The sequence below is a fragment of the Aethalodelphis obliquidens genome, unplaced genomic scaffold, assembly GCF_003676395.1.
Source record: "Aethalodelphis obliquidens isolate GAN/ISIS:26980383/991018 unplaced genomic scaffold, ASM367639v1 scaffold87, whole genome shotgun sequence".
NCBI classification, from domain to species: Eukaryota; Metazoa; Chordata; class Mammalia; order Artiodactyla; family Delphinidae; genus Aethalodelphis; species Aethalodelphis obliquidens.
The window spans coordinates 3,647,019-3,665,192 of NW_020838031.1; the positions used below are offsets into that span (position 1 = coordinate 3,647,019).

Below are 18,174 nucleotides of genomic sequence, written 5' to 3' on the forward strand. Positions count from 1 at the left end.
AGGACACATTACGGTGCTTTCCTGCTTCAACAGCTTCCTTTTGACTTAGAATAAAATCCAGACTCTACCATGGCCTAAAGTTACTTAATGATCTGGCTTTTACCTGTCTTTTCTAACATCTCCTTCTTTCCCCATCACTACCTACTTTCCCTATATCCTTTCTACAGACTCGGGGCCTTTGAACTTGTGTCCCCTCTGCCTGGAAAACTGCCCCCAGCTCCCTCTGGCCTGCTCCTTCCCCACCTTCAGAAGTTTCCTACCCACGGAGGTCTCCCCAAGCACACTGTCTACACCTCTGTTCCTCACCTGTAGAGAGGGGATGATCTAGGTAGCTGTCCTTTAGGGTTGCCATATAGACACAATGGACACAGAACAGGGCCTGGCACACGGTAACGAGTCAAACAATGTCAGTTATTACTATAGTTACTACAGTATAATTTTAGTAATAATTAAGGGAGCCCATCCCAGGCACTGTTTATTTCTTTGAGTTTCAAATAATCGGACGCCTGTCTCCCCTTATTAGACTGTATGCCCTGTGAAGACAGGGCCCAGCTGGTCTTGATCACTGATGGCTCTTCCACTCCTGGCAAGTGCCTGGTTCACGGTGAGAGGGAGAGCGAGGAGGGAGGAAGATGCCTACCTGGCCCACGAAGCCCTGGCTTCCTGAGAACCCACAGTCCCTGGACGTGTCCTGGAGGTGCGCCTGTATCTTCTGCAGGGGTGGCTTCAGGAAACGGCCTTATGAAGCCTCCCGCTCTATCTGCTGCAGGACCGTTTAGTTTTCAATACGCCGCTCATTTCTCACGCCCACGTGAGAAATCCCTCTGAAAGGTAAATTCTAGGAATCGCTCTGCTTCCTCCAAATTCTTGATACGGTTTCTGTTCTCGGAAGGTGGAGAACTTTGTACCGTGATTACTGTGGTTCCCTTCCCACTCTGGCTCACGTTCTGTCTTCTTTCTGTCTCACCTTTGATTCAAGTTTGCAGTTTACTCCTTCCTGATTATTTTTCAAATCCCTATTACTTTATTGCATTTATTTTCTTGTAAGCAAGACCAAATGCTTTGCTGAATTAAAAATTTTTAAAAAAATCAAAATGAAAGGCAATCTTGGGTAAATCACTTGACTTTAGCCTCAGTTTACTGAGCTGTAAAATGGGAATCCCGGCACCCACCTAGTAAGGATACTGTTAGGATTCAATGAGATCTATGAGAAGTGCAGAGGACAGTGTCTGGCACGTGGCAGCCGTTAGTCAGTACTAGTAACTTTTTACTTTAAATCAGGTTGGGATTCTGTAAGAAGGCTCAGTAGTACTCAGTACAGATTAAGGTCCTAAATTACCAGGAATAAATACTCATACACTCAGATGGTGGACATATGAGAACCCCGAAGTCTACATTCACCTGACAACACTGTTCCTTGTGTGGACTCTTTTAAACATTTATTAAAAAAGCAAAATGTACGTTCATCTCAAATAGAACAGTTAAAAATGGTAAAGCAATACAAACAACTTGTTACTAGCAGCATCCAGTTGTTAGAAGGAAGGTCCTGCCCCACTCCTCACTCTGCTTGGGCAAGCTCAGCCTTTGCTGAGCCCGCTGCTACCTACACCGCCCTCCAGAGTAGTGCAGGTGAAACCAACGTTTATAAAATTAACAATTTAAGGTTAAATAAGCTTAAATAAGGGTGTTAAATACAAGACACTTCATCAAAGCTTCTGTACAAAGATAAAACAAATTTGGCATCGTACAAGCGATTCTGCTGGCTCATGGCACACAGGGGAGCTCTCGTAAGTAAGCAGGTTGACTCTTTTTTTCCAACAGAGCATTAACTATACAAAAGTGAACTAAGAGTTGAAGTAACTACTCAGTGAGCCATTTACAAGGCATATGTATCTTTTCTTTTCTTTTTTTTTAATCAGAACACTGTTAATATTCAGGCACCGTTTGCTCCTGCAAATAAATAAGTCTCTAAAGGAACTGCATTTGAAGTCGTGTTAGACACATCAGTGCTTTTTCTGTCCCCCTCCCGACACGGCTTTTCCAACTATTTCCCCTGCCTCTTTCTTATTGCTATGATAATGTGGCTGTAGAAATAAAAACTACTGTACATCCAAAAAAATAGAGCACCTTTAACATTAAAGTATATGTCTGATTATTTGTTCTCATGTTTATTTTACAATTCTAAAGCCCAAGCTATGGTCAATTGTTTTAATATCTCTACCAAGTCACCTGATATATAGGACATAAAACCCAACCCTCGTCCCTCAGGAGGGAAGCCCACGCAGAGCTCCGTTTCAGCAGAGCCTCAGAGGGCCACACTGACACCAGAGTTTACATTCATCTCGACACCAGCGTTACATTCATCTTCACGAGCGTTGCTCTCCGCGGTCACACGGCGGCTCCCTGTGCTGCTGGGGGCGTGGTGCTAGACAGAGTGGGACAGCAAGCACAGCTACGGTGGGCTGGAAGCACAGCGAGAAACCACATGTTGGCGACTGTGAAGGGACCCCGGGCTTCCCCGGGGCCCCCGGTTGGGCGGCGCTCAGGTTACGGCTTTTTGTCGATGGTGTTGAAGAACCACTCCGTGAACTTCCGCAGCTGGGCCGTGGCCGTCTGCGACTCCTCCTGAAGCCGCAGGTTGTCCTGCCTCAGATGCTGCACCTCGGCCTGCAGCACGGCCTTGTCCTGCTTTTCCTGGGGGAAGGGGGTGGAAACAGATGGTCATGCATCTGCCGGACACGCTCTCTCCTCCCAGCTGCGGTCCGACCGCTTCTACCCTTTTTTTTTTTTTTTTTTACTGATTTACTTATTTATTTCTTGAGGCGAGAGGGAATCTGATTGCCCGCTCTAGTTTCTGCCAAAAACAGGGGGGTGGGGACGAGTAACTCAGAATATTCTTTCCTTTCATCCCACTTTGCTCCCAGCAGGAAGCGAGACAGCTGTTATACGGGAAGGTGATTAACCACAGTCTATACTATCCTCTCTCTGAAAAAGGGGGCCTGGGAAAAGGTACAGCCTTGGACAGGAGGGCAGAGCTTCCCGGGTGCACAAGTCGGAATCAGCATAGCTGCTGATGCTGGGCTTGTTTATCATGAGCTCATCTCATCTTAAAGCTTTCCTGGGACAGTGTATTTCCCTAATGACCTTCAAAGGGTGCCACTAAAAACTATGTACAAATTATCAAGATGTTTCAGGGGCTTCCCTGGTGGCGCAGTGATTAAGAATCCACCTGCCAACGCAGGGTACACGGGTTCGAGCCCTGGTCCGGGAAGATCCCTCATGCCTCGGAGCAACTAAGCCCGTGCGCCACAACTACTGAGCCTGCGCTCTAGAGCCCGCGAGCCACAACTACTGAGCCCACGTGCCACAACTACTGAAGCCCACGTGCCTAGAGCCCGTGCTCCACAACGAAGAGTAGCCCCCGCTCGCCGCAACTAGAAAAAGCCCGCACTCAGCAATGAAGACCCAACACAGCTGAAAATAAATAGTATTAAGAAAAAAAAAAAGATTTTTCATAAGAATCAGACCTGGAGTTTCCAATAGACAGTAACAGAAAACGTACAACACAAGTTTGAGCTCCCAGACGCTGAAAGGGATGTCTTGCCCCAGACAGAGAGAGGGGGGCTATCACAGTGGCAGTGGAAGACGACTTGATGGCTAACTCCACAGATGCACCTGCAGCCCTGTGCCCACGGCCGTGCGGGTGAGCCGGGGGCTAAGACTCTTCAGGAGACTGGCCCCCTAGGCATGTCTGGCCCTGCCCACGAGCTTTGCTGCTATTTCCTGTCCCTTCTCACCTCTCGACCAAAGACAGTGGTCCCAAGTGGAGGCTGGTGTTAGAACTCATTGCTGAGTCAGCCCACTTCCCTCAGTCATAAGAGGTTCAAGCTCCTGGCCGCCCCAGGCCCCAGGGCTCTCATTCCCAACACGGCTCAGACATCCCCAGGGCCCTGCTGCGGCTCAGCTGCCCACCTCTCCTGACCCCTTGACCCTTTAACTCCACCCATGGAATGCACCCTGTGTCACTGAAACCTGCTAAACTCTCAAGCTTTTCCCTGGATATTCCCTTTATCTTCAGCTAGACATGAGTCTTGACTCTCTCCTGGGGACAAGGGCTTGTTCTGAAGAGCACAGGGCCTGGAGGCTGCCAGGTCAACACCTCGCCCTGGCTGCCCGGTGCAGGTAACTGCTCTCCCCTAAAATCCCAGCTCCCGTGAGAAGCCTGACACGGGCTGTAAGATCTGCCACCCCTGCTCTTTGCCACGGTTGACTATATCTCCACTCCCTCCCATCATGGAAGATTCTAGAATGTGGTTCACCTTTCGTCTTTCCTCCTCCATCCCTCACGCTTATTGATGATCTTAAGACGCCGTAGATGTTCCACCTGATTCAGTCTCTTTGTGACCTCGGAGACTGCCCTCCTCACCCCCCCTCCTGGGGCCATTTCCTGTACCTTGAAGCTATTACTGACAACCGCATATCTTCCTAAATGCTTCAAGTTCCCACTGCCTGACCACCACCTCCTGTCTTTCTAAAATAATTTCTCCAGTATCCACCCCTCCAAAAATGATCTAATCTACCAATCTTACCTTATTGTCAGCGTCCACTGACACCCCTGTGGTGACATTATTCCTTCTCACCCACCTTAGACTCCGAGTCCCTCAGTTTAATCACATCCTATACACACTGAATGGTCCTTGTCTATCGCTGCTGGTCTTAATTTCTTGTCTGAAATCGAATATTGGTTAAGTTCAACCCTCTAACTTTTCTACACCTACATCTGGAGACAGGGTGACCAGCTGGTCCAGCTGGTCTGGGATGTGCTTAGTGCCAGCTTTGAAAGTTCTGTGTCCTGGGAAACCCTTCATGCCAAGCAAGCTGAGACAGCTGGTCACCCATACTGGAGGAAAATACCTAACTTATGCCGCAGTCTTACCAAATACATCTGGTCCAATTATCCTCCACTCTACACCTTACCCTCCATCCCTAAATCTCTCACCCTCCTTCCCATCGCTCACCCTCAGCTCTGGAATAAAGAAACAACCAGAGGGGAACTTTGCCAACCTGTGTCTGTTTGGACTGCAGCCATACCTTGCTTTGCAGATACCAGTGTTTTACAAATTGAAAGTTTGTGGCAACCCTGCACCGAGCAAGTCCGTCGGCGCCATTTTGCCCACTGCATCTGCTCACTTCATGTTTCTGTGTCACGCTTGGTAATTCTCCCAATACCCCAGACTTTTTCATTATTATTACATTTGTTATGGCGATCTGTGATCTTCAACGTGCTGTAATTGTTTTGGCATTGTTTAGCATAAAAAGTATTTTTTAATTAAGGTATGTGCATTGTTCTTATAGACATAATGTTATTGCACACATAACAGACAACAGTATACCACAAACATAATTTTTATATGCCCCAAATATTCATGCGATCCAATGTATTGTGATATTCACTTTATTGCAGGGGTCTGGAACCAAACCTGCAATATCTCTGAGGTAGGCCTGCACTCGTGTATGAATGCTTGTGTGCACGCATGCACACGGACACACACACACAGACACGCACACACACTCTGCTCTGGTAACTATGTGTGGACGGTCCTTACTCCCATCCAGGCCAGCTTCCTCCTTGTTAGGCTCAGGACATTATTTCCCTCCCAAATGGATCATCTCCACCAGCGTTCATGCCAGCTGTCACCTCTCCCTTCTTCCACCAACAAAACCCTCCCCACGGCCCCTCCCGGCCTCACCATCACCCTCCAGCTACAGCACTCCATTCCATTTCCCCGGATAGCAAAGCGGCTACTGATAACACGGTGCTGATGATCCAGAAAGAGCTCAGCAAATGTCCGTGGAATGAATGACTTCACATCTTTTGAGGACCAAGCTCGCACAGGGTGATGGGCAGAGCGGATGCTGACTCAGTAGGAGGAGGCAGCTTGGGGAGACCAGGCTTCCTGACAGCTACTAACTCTTCTTAGGTCAGCTCATAAATGTTGGTGCAACTGAAACTCACTGAACTGAAAAACGCTCGCCTGCTGCATTTCTGCCTCATCCTGAAGACTGGCCATCCAGGGCTCAACCTCATTCAGTCCAATCTACAGGACCTTGTGTCCCCTACAATGAAATACAGTAGCTGTGGGCAGGAAGATGGAATCAGACCTCAGGAGTCTCCGTTTCCATTTACTGTTGGGTTTTGACTAGGGCAGTTATCTTTCTTGAGTGTCTTTTTTTTTTTTTTAATTATTCCTAATAGTTAAAAATGGTTGATTGTGTGAGAGAAAGAGTTCGGAGCACGGGCTTCCAATCGATTGCTTTACCTTCCGAAGGTCGGTCTGCAGCTGCCGAAGAATCAGCTCTAGCTGGTTCACTTTCCCGGTCAGTGTGGATGGAGGCCGCCCTCTAGCAAGGAAGGAAAGACTTAGAAAGACTCAAGCGCGCTGAGGTCGACACCGCAGTCGAGAGTATTCGTTGGTAAAGTTTTCACGTAAAACATTCTATGGTGCGCTTAGAGCCCCGCAAGGAAATAAATAAGATTATGTCAGATGTCGAAAGTGAACGCACTGCTGCTTTGGTGGAAAAATCCCTCCTGGGTCGCTTTTGATTTAAAAGGGGATTCAGAATCTCTACAGGCATACACATTGGTAAGAAAGCAAAAGATGGGTGATCGAAATGCAGTTAGCAGCTGAGATTAGGCAGACCAGAACGAAGTCCTGAGAACCAAATATAGACTCAGTTTCCCCAAATCTGCCTTTCTCTGTTAAGGAAGTATCAAGAGGCTCACCACCAAGATGAACATGCAAGTTGTTGATAACTCGAGTTGACAGAGAAGTTGGAATTAGGCGTGGGAGACACTGAAAGAACATACGCTCTGTGGGTGACGAGCACGCCGAGAACACAGGGGTAGAGACGGCTAGCTCTCGGCACCCCTCAGTGGGAGTCGTGGGGCTGGGGGCGGGACCGGGGCTGGGGGCGGGACCGTGCCCTTGGCAGGTGGAGGACGGTCAGCGAGGTACCCCCGTCTGATGCCGCTGCAGTGATCAGGCAGCAGATGCTGACCGGGCGTCACACCCTCCCACCCGGCCCGAGAGCCTCACCGCCAAGGGCACTGACCACACGTCTTGGCAGGACCCTCCCGCGGAGCACAGCAGTTATGCTGCCAAGCTCCATCCACCCGGCAGCGCCCGCTCGGTCCCTTCTCTGGGTCCTGAAGGGCTGGGGAAGGCAGGTGGAAATGGTTTCCTGGCTGTGGCCGGGGCTGAGCTGAATCCCTGTTAACAACTGGGGCCTGGGACACGGGAGGGAGGCGGCCCACAGGAGCCACATACCCAGCGGCGTCCATGAAATCTTTGCCACTGCCAGGATCGACACATAAAGGCAGCTCCTGGGCCCCTTCCAGGTCCTGCTCGGGGTGCATATCTGTCAGGGTGCAGAAGGACGCCACTCTCTGGTCTGGGGATGGGAGACACACACAGAAAGAAGCATTAGTAATAGCCGCCAGGCACCGTTTCTTCGTGGAAATGAATAGTTGCTAAATAAAACCTTCCCCTCCCCCCAGTCAGTTACTGCCCTGTGTGAAACAAAACAAAGAAGAACAAGCTCAGGCAAGCTGCTGACAGTCGGAAAGCATTCAGACCGGCCGTCCTTCTGGGCTGCACAGCACACTCACATCACAGCCGGGGGAGCAAGGAGCAGACACTGGATTGGCTAGAGCCAGTCTTTCTTCTGTCCACATCCCAAGAAATGCCCAAGCTGCTGGCTGGGCGTGAAAGAACGGCGTCGGGGGACGACATGACTGATTCACAGAACCAAGGAGAGGGACCTCTCCTCAAGCTCTCCCCGAAGCCGGAGAGCTTCCTTGAGACACAGTGGCCCGGACACGTCACCCTGTGCGTCCCCGACCCTCCGTGCTTCCATAACCATGCAGACGTGCAGACAATGAAACAGAAAGAAAAGGTTACGGAGGATGGAGACCCCACGAACAGCCCCAGACAATCACCTAGATAGGACGTGTGGTGACAGAGTAGCCCAAGTTCTTCATCTGAGTCAAGACCTGAAATAAGATTTAGAATTTTCTTTTGAACAGTGATATCTCTCTTCACTTGAGAGCCTCTGGGGGCCCACATCAGGCTCAGGTGATGGAAATACAGCTGTGTGTGTGTGTGTGTGTGAGGGGCACGTGTGTACACGTGTACCAGTGTGCACATCTGCATGTAAGTGTGTGTACACATCTGCCTGTGTGCATGTGTTGTACCAAGCCAGGAACTGCCCCGAGAGACAGTATAGTATTATGCATCGCCAAAGAGTGTGGAGAGATGGTACGTCTCACGTGTCCTGGTCCTGGCCGGATGCACGGCTGTCGTGACACAACAATGGTAAGTGGCGTGCCACACACGTGCCAATCCAGCTGCAGGAAGGCGTGACCATTTGGGGTTTGCTTAAATGACCAGCTCCCTGAAGGTAAAGATAGTGGTGGTGAGAGAGATTAGCTGCATATTCTCACTAAAACCCTTAGAGGAAGATCTGCAGTGTTTACAGCAGCAAGAGCAACGATCGGCTCGACTAGCCCTCCTTAGCACGGGGCCATTTCTGTTCCCGGCACCAGTGACTTCACATCCAATGTCTCAAGAGCTAGGCAGGAAAGGGAATGTGATGTTCTTCAGAACGGGAACCAGACTGGCCCAGCTCTGGACGCTGAGCTCTGACACAAGAACGCTGGCCCAGAAATGCTGAATGGCATGCAGAGAAATCCTGCTTTCAAGCAAAAGGTACAGGGGAGAACCAGGGACACATCTAGTCATCCACCACCCACCCCCCGCCCCCTGGTACCCGAGCGCAGCCACACTTGGGATCCGAGGGATACGGCAGGTGCGTTAGTGCTGCAGTGGCTTTTTCACGTGGTTTGATTAATGGCTGGGAAATCGCACCGGGGGCCGTGTCAGGGGTGCTCTGATCTTAATTTATCCCCCTCTGTCTCCCGCTGGCTGCTGGACGCCTCTCCTAATGAGGCTACCTGCTCGTCTGGATTCTGGAGGGTCACGCACATCCCGTTAATCAGAGAGGATGGCGGAGGGGCCGGGGGCACCCACAGAGTCCGGGCCCTCTCAGAGCTGTGCTGAGCACCCCGCCTGATCGATCGCACAGCAGGCTCCCCAGCCACGTGTCCCTTTCCTCTGTCGTGACACCTCAGCACCCGTGACAGGTACGCAGGTGTCCTCAACCGACATTCCTGTAAAGCTTAAAGGGGCCCTTCTCCACGCTTCGCACCTTCTACAGGATGAGAGACCTTCCGTAACTATACATTCCTGAGAGACAACCAAGCTCCCAACTTGGTACAGACTAGTAGGGGTTTTGCATCTGAGGAAATAATTTGTAATTTAATTAAGATGAACAGCATAACTCGGGCACTGCCTACTTTTACACCTGATGGCAAGTGACCAGCAGAGGTGGGCAGGAAGGACGGGGCACACAGGCCGGGGGTGAGTGGCCCTGGGGAGGGGTAGAGGGTCTGGTCTACCGGAGTGTCCAAGATAACCCTCTGTTCTGTGACGGCCCCAAAGCAGGGAATGCTTCCCAGTTAAAAAAAAAAATCAACAGCAGAGGCATTTTTTATTCCACAGTGAATTTAACTACGGACCAAAAGGAGTGAAAGAAAAGAACTTATTCTTCTCACTTTTTAAAAGAGTCTCATTGACTCGTCCACATTTTATGCAACCCGGTAATAACCTGGTTAGCTTGTATCTTTCCTTATATACTTGGTTCTGATGGTCAAGTCTAAATATCTCAATGAAAACGTCTTAGCTCGCTTCATCTATTTTTACCTTAATTGACAAAGTACCCACATATTTGAAGAAACAGAACTGGCTACTGGCAGCCATTCAAACATTCTTTGGGGAGAAACAAGGTCCCACAGGTCAGGAGGCAAGAAGCCAGAAATAGTTTTGCCAACAATGTAATTCCACAAAGAGGATTTCACTTGGAATCTGAAAAGCCTGGGAGGTTGAAATGCAACCAGAAAGCTACTTGATTAAGTACAGACACTAGACTCCTTTGTCAAGGAGCTAATCTTAGTGACAAGTTTCCAGTGGGCGCTTTCTTCCTCCACAGCTTATTTCTGTAATGATAAATATTCAGTAACCAAAGTGATCACTGACATGGAACCGAAAGGCACAGACAAAACTGTAAGAAAAGGGAGGCTCGGAGTATGAACTCCATGTAACTGGTGAGCACAGCTTCCAGTCACCCACACTGCTTGGTTTTTCCCTTTCTGTTCTTTCCCGTGCAAGCCAGTCTGGCTAAGGGGGGCCATAAGGGCATGGCTCACACGTGAAACAATCCTTCCCTTGAAAGAATCTTCAACAAACCTGATTTCAACGTCCGTTTCTTTTTTAAAATTTATTTTTTTGATTAGTATAGTTGATGTACAGTGCTGTGTACCAGAGTGATTCAGTTTTATATACATATTCTTTTCCATTATGGCTGATTACAGGACGTTGAATATAGTTCCCTGTGCTACACAGCAGGACCTTGCTGTTTACTGTCGGCTTCTTATTTTAGTGCATTTAGTGCTAAACAAGAGGGTGAACAGTCAGCAGACTATTCCGTATCAATCTAGAGCTGACAGGGCACAACAGTGGCCTGCAAATAACCCCTTCGACTCCAGGCAAGCTGCGTGGAGCAATGTCAGAGACCCGTAAGTCCAGGCCTGAATCGGGAGGGACGGGTGCTCTGATCAACTAGCCATGTCTGCCGAGGGTGTGGAACAGGAGAATGTATGCCCGATGTATACCACACGAGACACGCGGGTGTGAGGCTAAGTTAAACTAAACCCATTTCCACAAATGAGGCTGTTCTAATATGTCTTTGCTACAGCTACAAATTACAGAAAAGCTGGAGCTCTCTAGCTACAGGTAGAAAATCACAGGTTCTGTTTCTGACAGCTGGGCTTATCCAATTGTAGCTTATTTAGCTGACCGCCAGGAAAAAAAACATTTTTAAACATAAAGTACCTTGGTTTAGCCTTTTGCAGCCTACTGATGAACGACGCAAGGTGATGGTCTAGAATCTGAGTAACGAACAAAGAAAAGCTCTGGATTTATTCTTTAAGATACAAGTACTGTTGTCTGGTCCGCAACAATTCTCCTACTTTTGAGAGAATTTAAGTCAATTTACTATAGTAAATTAACGGTGCATTTTTCATCTAAGTAGCTGTCGTGTTTCTTTTCTTTCCTGTTTTTTTAAACCTGAGGAGTCTTACCGTATGTCCCATTTTGTTTATGCTTATATGCACGCAGTGATTAAGTAACAGTAACTAACAACTTCATCAAATTTAAGCTGAAGCTTCAGAACCGAAAAAGTTCTCACCATAAACATGTAAGCTTACTGAGCTCTGTTTAAGAAACCAAGGGCAGTGTAAACTTCCATTTTTTCAGAAAATGCACTTATGTGGAATATTTCATTCCCATGGCAGTGCCTGACAAATGAGTTAATTCTGCACGTGTCACGAGCACACACATCCACTTGCAACAGTTACCACCAGTGGGAAAGAGCTGAAATCCCGAGGGGAGGAAAGGCCTGTGGGGAGGCATGCAGGATGCTGACACGCAGAGAGCCTCCAATCACCAGTTTATAACGTTGCCTTTGACACCTGTTTCCACTTAAGACAACATCATCCACTCAACAAATGCCGGAGAACAGACCAACTGGCAACCTCTGATATTTTGATAAGAGAACCACTTTAAATCCTAGAACTTTTCAAGACACTCCACTCTTCCCTTCCCCGGCTTCACTGTCCGCCCCACAGCTCGCTTTGCTAGTTGGGTTTGTTCACTTGACCATACTGGGGGCATGGGACCGCTCTCTGTCATTCGGTCCCTCTATACTTCACATTATTTTATGTCATAAGGGAAGTGACAGATGATGGTCTCAGTGCCTAACATTGATGACAGGTGTTGTGTAGGAGTTCTGATGGGCCGAAGATCACATCTCACCCTTCCCCCCTAAACATAACAACTGCCCACGTGACGACAAGCCAGAACTGGGACTCGGCCAGTTTTCCAACCCGTCACAGGAGAGGGCAGTGAGGGGCGCGGGCTGTGGTGGGAATCGCACTTGGCACTTGAGTCACCTTCTCTCTCCCAAGCGTGTGAAGGAGTTCTCAATGTTTAGACACTGGTTTTTGGTAGAGCTGCATGACCTATCTATTCACTTACTAATTAATTTTGAACAATGCTGCATAGCATTTCTCTGTTGGAAGCTTTTCTATTCTTTTCAATGACTGGCAGCAAGCAAATTCTCAGGAATGAGATTGCTGGTCAAAGGGGGTGGGGTACATCTTCTGGCTCTAGTTACGTACTGTCATATCGCCTGAACGCAAAGATGGATCAGTTTATAATCTTTATAACGACACCAGCTGTGAGCATTCTTCATAGCTCTCCAGAGCTGCCGCATCGTTTTTCATACTCAAGAGATGTGAGCTGGCACCTCGTTACTGTTTGCATTTCCATGTGTGGTCGAACACTTTTCAAGTCCTTATCTACTGTATGATCCACCTTTTGGACTGTGCGACACAGGACTTGACCGCTTGCTTATCGGGCGTTTGGCATTTCTGGGGGGTCATGTTCCTTCATTCACTGGAGATACTCCGGTTTCATCCATCACATTTATTACAAATCTTTCCCATGTTCCCCTACTTCCCCTTTTATGTTAATGTTCTCGTCCAGGTTCATAAAAGATCTAAATATTTAAAGACTTTTATCTGGTCATATGACGTTTTGTATGTTCTCTCATTACTCCATAATTACGGCACTGGCGTGCTTCCAAAACATTAATCTTTCTGTCTTTACTTTTTCTAGAATTGACTTTTCTAATTCCTCAATCCAAATGGAGTACATAAATTCCACTCCCATTTCACTCTTAAATATACGCAGATTTCAGCCTAGGCTCTTTTTTTTCCCTTCAAAAGGACTCATTTCTATCTTCTGAATCGTTGTCATGCTGCTGTATTGCTATTGATTTATAATAAACTTTTTTGTTGACCACTGTTCATCTGTTTTCCAAATGGAAGCAAATATCCTTTAGATATGTGAACTGAAATGGTACGAAGTCTGTGAATTAACTCAGGAAGGGCTCTCCTCTTTCCCATGTGCTTTCTATCCATTCCTGTCCTTTCATATATTACGACTTTTCAGGTATCAAAGTATCCAGGGCTTTTCTCTCATTATAATTCTAATGACGGCTAACTCCCAAGGAATTTATAATTTGATCTTGCTGCCGTACCTAAGGTGTTCTTTATGACTGCTAAGTGGAAGGCTGTCTGCAAAGCTGGCTGTGCGCACATGCCACCCCTCGTACCAGAAGGAAGAGCCTACTTCCATCCTGGGATTTGGGCTGGCCTTGGGACTTTCTCTGCCCAATAGCACGTGGTGAATATAATGTTCTGGGTCTTGATATACCGTGTATCTCCTGCTTATGGTCTCCTGATTCCTTAAGCCACATGTGAAGAAGTATAATTACCCGCTGGAGACAAGGGTCCAGCTAGAGCCCAGCTGTTCCAGGTACAGACACATGAGTGGAGTCCCTTAAGGCTCCAGACCCAGTTGAGCTCCAGCTGAATATACCCACATGTGTGGCCTCAGCTGAAACCATAGGAGGCAGAGGAATCACTCAGCTGAGCCTAGCCAACCCATGGAATCATCAGACATAACAAACCATTGCTGTCTTCAGCCATAAATTTCTGGGTGGTTTGTTATACAGAAATAGATAACTGAAAAAATTAACAATGCTTTGAAATGAGGCTTATAAAAATATGAAATATATTTTAAAATATCTTACCTACTATTTTTTTTTTTTTTTGCGGTACGCGGACCTCTCACTGTTGTGGCCTCTCCCATTGCGGAGCACAGGCTCCGGACGTGCAGGCTCAGCGGCCATGGCTCACGGACCCAGCTGCTCCGCGGCACGTGGGATCTTCCCGGACTGGGGCACGAACCCGTGTCCCCTGCATCGGCAGGCGGACTCTCAACCACTGCGCCACCAGGGAAGCCCTTACCTACTCTTTTATAATCTCTAGTAATCTCTTTTTGATTTTTAAAATATTTCCTAGATATAGAATCATATCTATAAATATTTCTTTACTTCCAAAATTTATTCCCTTTTTCTTTTCATTGCTTGTTTAAATGTCAAGGATTCCAATACGAAATCAGAGAACACGGTCTCAAAGGATACCCTTGTTTAGTTTCTGTACTTAAGGGATCTACTTAAAACATTAAAAACATTTTTTTCCATTAAGTATTATGTAACTATTTGGTATAGTATTATGTAACTATATATCTTGTAATAATCTATAAGGGAAAGGAATCTGAAAAAGAATCTATCTATCTATCTACCTATCTATCTCTATACACACGTAACTGGATCACTTTGCTGTATACCTAAACCTAACACAACATTGTAAATCAACTATCAATTATACTTCAATTAAAAAAAAAGTATTATGCAACTATTTGGAATAAAGTAGATATTCTTTGTTAAGCTTTGAAGGTATCTCTCAAATCTTAATTTTTATTAGAAATAGGTCCTAATTCTATTTTATATATATATATATATATATATATATACCCTTTTAGGGAAATCGATATGACAACTGTTAATGACTTCATCTACTATAACTTATTCTAATTAAGTGATATCACTTATATGTGATATCGCAATCAAATAGGCAGACACATTCCACTTTTTAAAAGCCTGTTTTCAAATGTGCTAACTACTCATGTCAAAGTATGGGCACAGCCTTCTTCCAGAGGGCCCTGAGCTCAATAAGGCATCTTGAACTGCCTTTATTAGTTTGTAATGATTTAACAGGCACATGGGGATTTTCTGGACTATCTTTTCTTCATGATGTTGAGTCTAGCTCAGAAATGGCTTTGAGAATTGGTACAAAAACATCAATGTCACAGGCAGGGCAACTGGGTCATCTGGGTGAAGACCTTTCTCTTTAAAGTGCTAAGGGGATGTCTATGCTCACAGAGCAGTACTATTCACAATAGCCAAGATGGAAGCAACCTAAATGTCCACCGACAGATGAATGGATAAAGAAGATGTGGTACATATATACAATGGAATAGTACTCAGCCATAAAAAAGAATGAAATAATGCCATTTGCAGCAACATGGATGCAAGTAGAGATTATCATACTCAGTGGAGTAAGACAGACAGAGAAGGACAAATAGTGTATCATATAACTTATATGTTGAATCTAAAATAGGACACAGGGCTTCTTCCCCGGTGGTGCAGTGGTTGGGGGTCTGCCTGCCGGTGCGGGGGACGCGGGTTCGTGCCCCGGTCCGGGGGGATCCCGCGTGCCGCGGAGTGGCTGGGCCCGTGGGCCGATGCCACTGGGCCTGCACGTCCGGAACCTGTGCTCCGCGGCGGGAGAGGCCACGGCAGTGAGAGGCCCGCGTACCGCAAAAAAACAAAAACAAAAACAAAAATAAACTAGGACACAAATGAACATATCTACGGAACAGAAACAGACAGACAGAGAGAACAGACTTGTGGTTGTCAAGGGGCGGGGGTAGGAGGGATGGACAGGGAGTTTGGGATTAGCAGATGCAAACTATTATATATAGAATGGATAAACAACAAGGTCCTAATGTACAGCACAAAGAACTATATTCGATATTCTGTGATAAACCATAATGGAGAAGAATATAGAAAAACGTGTATATATGTATAACTGAATCACTTTGCTGTACAGCAGAGATTAACACAACATTCTATATCAACTATACTTCAATAAAATAAATTTTTTAAAAAAGTGCTAAGGGGATGGATCACGCCTGGTCACCACCATACCAACTTGTGTCACAGCGGAGCTGACACCGATACAAAAGAATCTGATTAGTCAAAGGTCTGGAGTTGCAGATTCTTGAATTTTCCTGAGCTGACTAATGTCTCAAGGTGGCATGCTACCCTACGGAGTAGAACAGAAAACAACTGAAATTTTTAAACACGACCTCAACTCTTTCCACATTTTCTATAAAATGTTGATTGGAAAGTTCAGAAAGGTCAGGTAACCAAAATCCTCTCCCCTGCAAACAGAATCCCACATTCTTTCGGTTGAACTCGGGTACCCCTGCCCCTGAGGCACTGGCTAGCTGGGATGTCTGTGCTTCTTCCTCCTTTGTCTGACGATGCCAACTCCCAGCTAGCCTCTAACTCCAGCTCAGAAATACCCTGAAGAATGGAACTGCAGAACTGGAGGGTAGGGCTGGGAGAAGCCTTCCAGGTTCTCTGGAAAGGAATTCATTTCATAGACAAGCAGGCTGAAACCCAACACAAGCATGTACCTTAGAGGACTGGTGTCCAACACTCAGTGTCGGCACAAGGCGTGTAGCTAAATTACTTGTCCAAAGGCCAGCAGCCCAGCCGTAGGGCTGCGATCACAACCACAGCCCCCCAGGATGGACAATTCAGTCACTGCTGTCTGCACCACTTTGCTTTCTCGCCCTCCCACCTGCAGCCCAGCTCCCTGAAAAACTCCACTTCACAGCAGCGATTTTATTCGGAAGGGGTGGAAGGGAGCCAGGCAAAGACACAAATGAGGGTGGAGACAAAGGGATATGTGTTGTTTTAAATCAGAAAAATGGACACAAAACGCAGAAGGACCTCAGAGGTTACAAATTATGCTATGAGCTGAGATAGCCCAAGGGTGCACAGGGCCCTGTGCATTCTGGACCTACTGGCTCCTTTGTACGAGCTCTCCTCATTCGGTTAATCTTGATCTGCACTTGCTCAATAGAGATAAGACAAATTGAAGAAGCAGGCTTCCCTTGAGAAACTCATCATCTAATAGGAAGAGACAGAGAGGTGAATATGCAGAATTCAGTGTGGTAAGCACTACACTAATATCTACGCAGTGGGGGAACGGAGAAGACGGAATGGAAGTTCTTACACTCTCCTCGGGCAGTAAGACAACAGTGTGCATGGAACAGGCCAGAGACAATGCTGCTCCGTCTTGCCTGGGCCGCTCTGGACAGAGGGGAGACTGTGTTCATGCCCTCTGGGGCTCGGTCACGTCGGGCCAGTGTTCGGAGGGCTGTTATAACGCACCCTAACCATCTTCTGGTTGAGAGGAATGAAGGCTGCGTTACCAAGCAGACGGGGGCATTCTCAAGTTTCCACACGGGACGAGTACTGTAAAGCAGCAAACCCCAAACCGTTGTACTCTGTCTAGTAAGGGAGCAGAAACAGCCCGTGCCTGTTGCAGGAGTTTCTTCCCAACACTTTCCCCGCCCCCCATCTACCAGAGCTAAACGTCCCTGTACTGAATTAACGTGTCCCTGAATTAGCTTGAGAGGAGCTTTCGACTCACCCCTCCCCTAGACTCCCCCCCAAATGGTGCCTAGGACCAGGCACTGATCCCAACTGATGAGAGAAACGGCCTAGCAGGGCAGCTCGCTAGACAGGCAGTCAGGGCAGCTGGCCTCCACAGCCTGCAGCAGCCTGACTGCAAAGTGCGCCTGCCCCTCCTGGGAAAGGAATCCGAATCCCTTTCCTGAAGCCTGCACGTCACAGGTGACGGGAACCGATGACCAGAGCAGGTGAGTCAAAGGAGAGGGAGAGAAAAGGGCCACTCAGGTGGCCGTGGCCATCCCTGGGGGGCAGCAGTGAAGACGCAGACACACAGGGGAGTCTCAGACAGGTCACCCAGGTGCAGAGGCTGTGGTCATGGAGAGAATGTAGCAACAAATGGCAGAAAGTCTGAATCCGGGTCGCCGGGGTCCCTGGACCCACGCGTAAGGTGCAGAGGGTGCCTGGGAGGCAAGCACCTCCCTTGTCCGTGGCCCCCTTTACCTGCAGCCTGGAGAAAAGGTGCAGCTTCCCCTCCTAAATTCACAGAAACATTCTCCAGAGATCGTGGAGGGCAGTGTGACAGCCAGAGGGCCCCAGAGATCAGCCAGCCCAACGCCATCCTGACCACATGGTTAGAGGAGGAAGCCGGGGCCCGTGCCAGGTGACCCGCTGGGTCAAGGAGGCCACATCAGAGTCTGCAGGGACCCCAAGCCACCAGAGGCCTAGGCCTGTGCTTGTCCGGGTGGCTTGGACCTCTGAAAGGCTTTCTCCTCCTGTCTCACCTCGTCACGCTGGGAGGAAAGACAGAGTCTGTGTCCT

General features: G+C 47.8%; 1 protein-coding gene across 14 annotated transcripts in view; it reads right to left on the reverse strand.

Annotated features, from left to right (window-relative positions):
* Positions 1–1,417: 1,417 nt before the first annotated feature.
* The window catches only part of SIPA1L2 (signal induced proliferation associated 1 like 2), a 238,114-nt gene continuing 221,357 nt past the window's right edge, over positions 1,418–18,174 (reverse strand). For 12 of the 14 annotated variants that reach the window (XM_027094090.1, XM_027094089.1, XM_027094088.1 and 9 more), the window contains 4 exons: positions 8,000–8,053; positions 7,329–7,452; positions 6,321–6,402; positions 1,418–2,694 (listed from right to left, as the gene is read on the reverse strand). In XM_027094090.1, the coding sequence (XP_026949891.1) occupies positions 2,548–2,694; positions 6,321–6,402; positions 7,329–7,452; positions 8,000–8,053 (407 nt within the window). In that variant the 3' untranslated portion in view covers positions 1,418–2,547. The remainder of the gene's footprint in view (positions 2,695–6,320; positions 6,403–7,328; positions 7,453–7,999; positions 8,054–18,174) is intronic. The other 2 variants (XM_027094098.1, XM_027094097.1) reach the window with 1 other exon arrangement.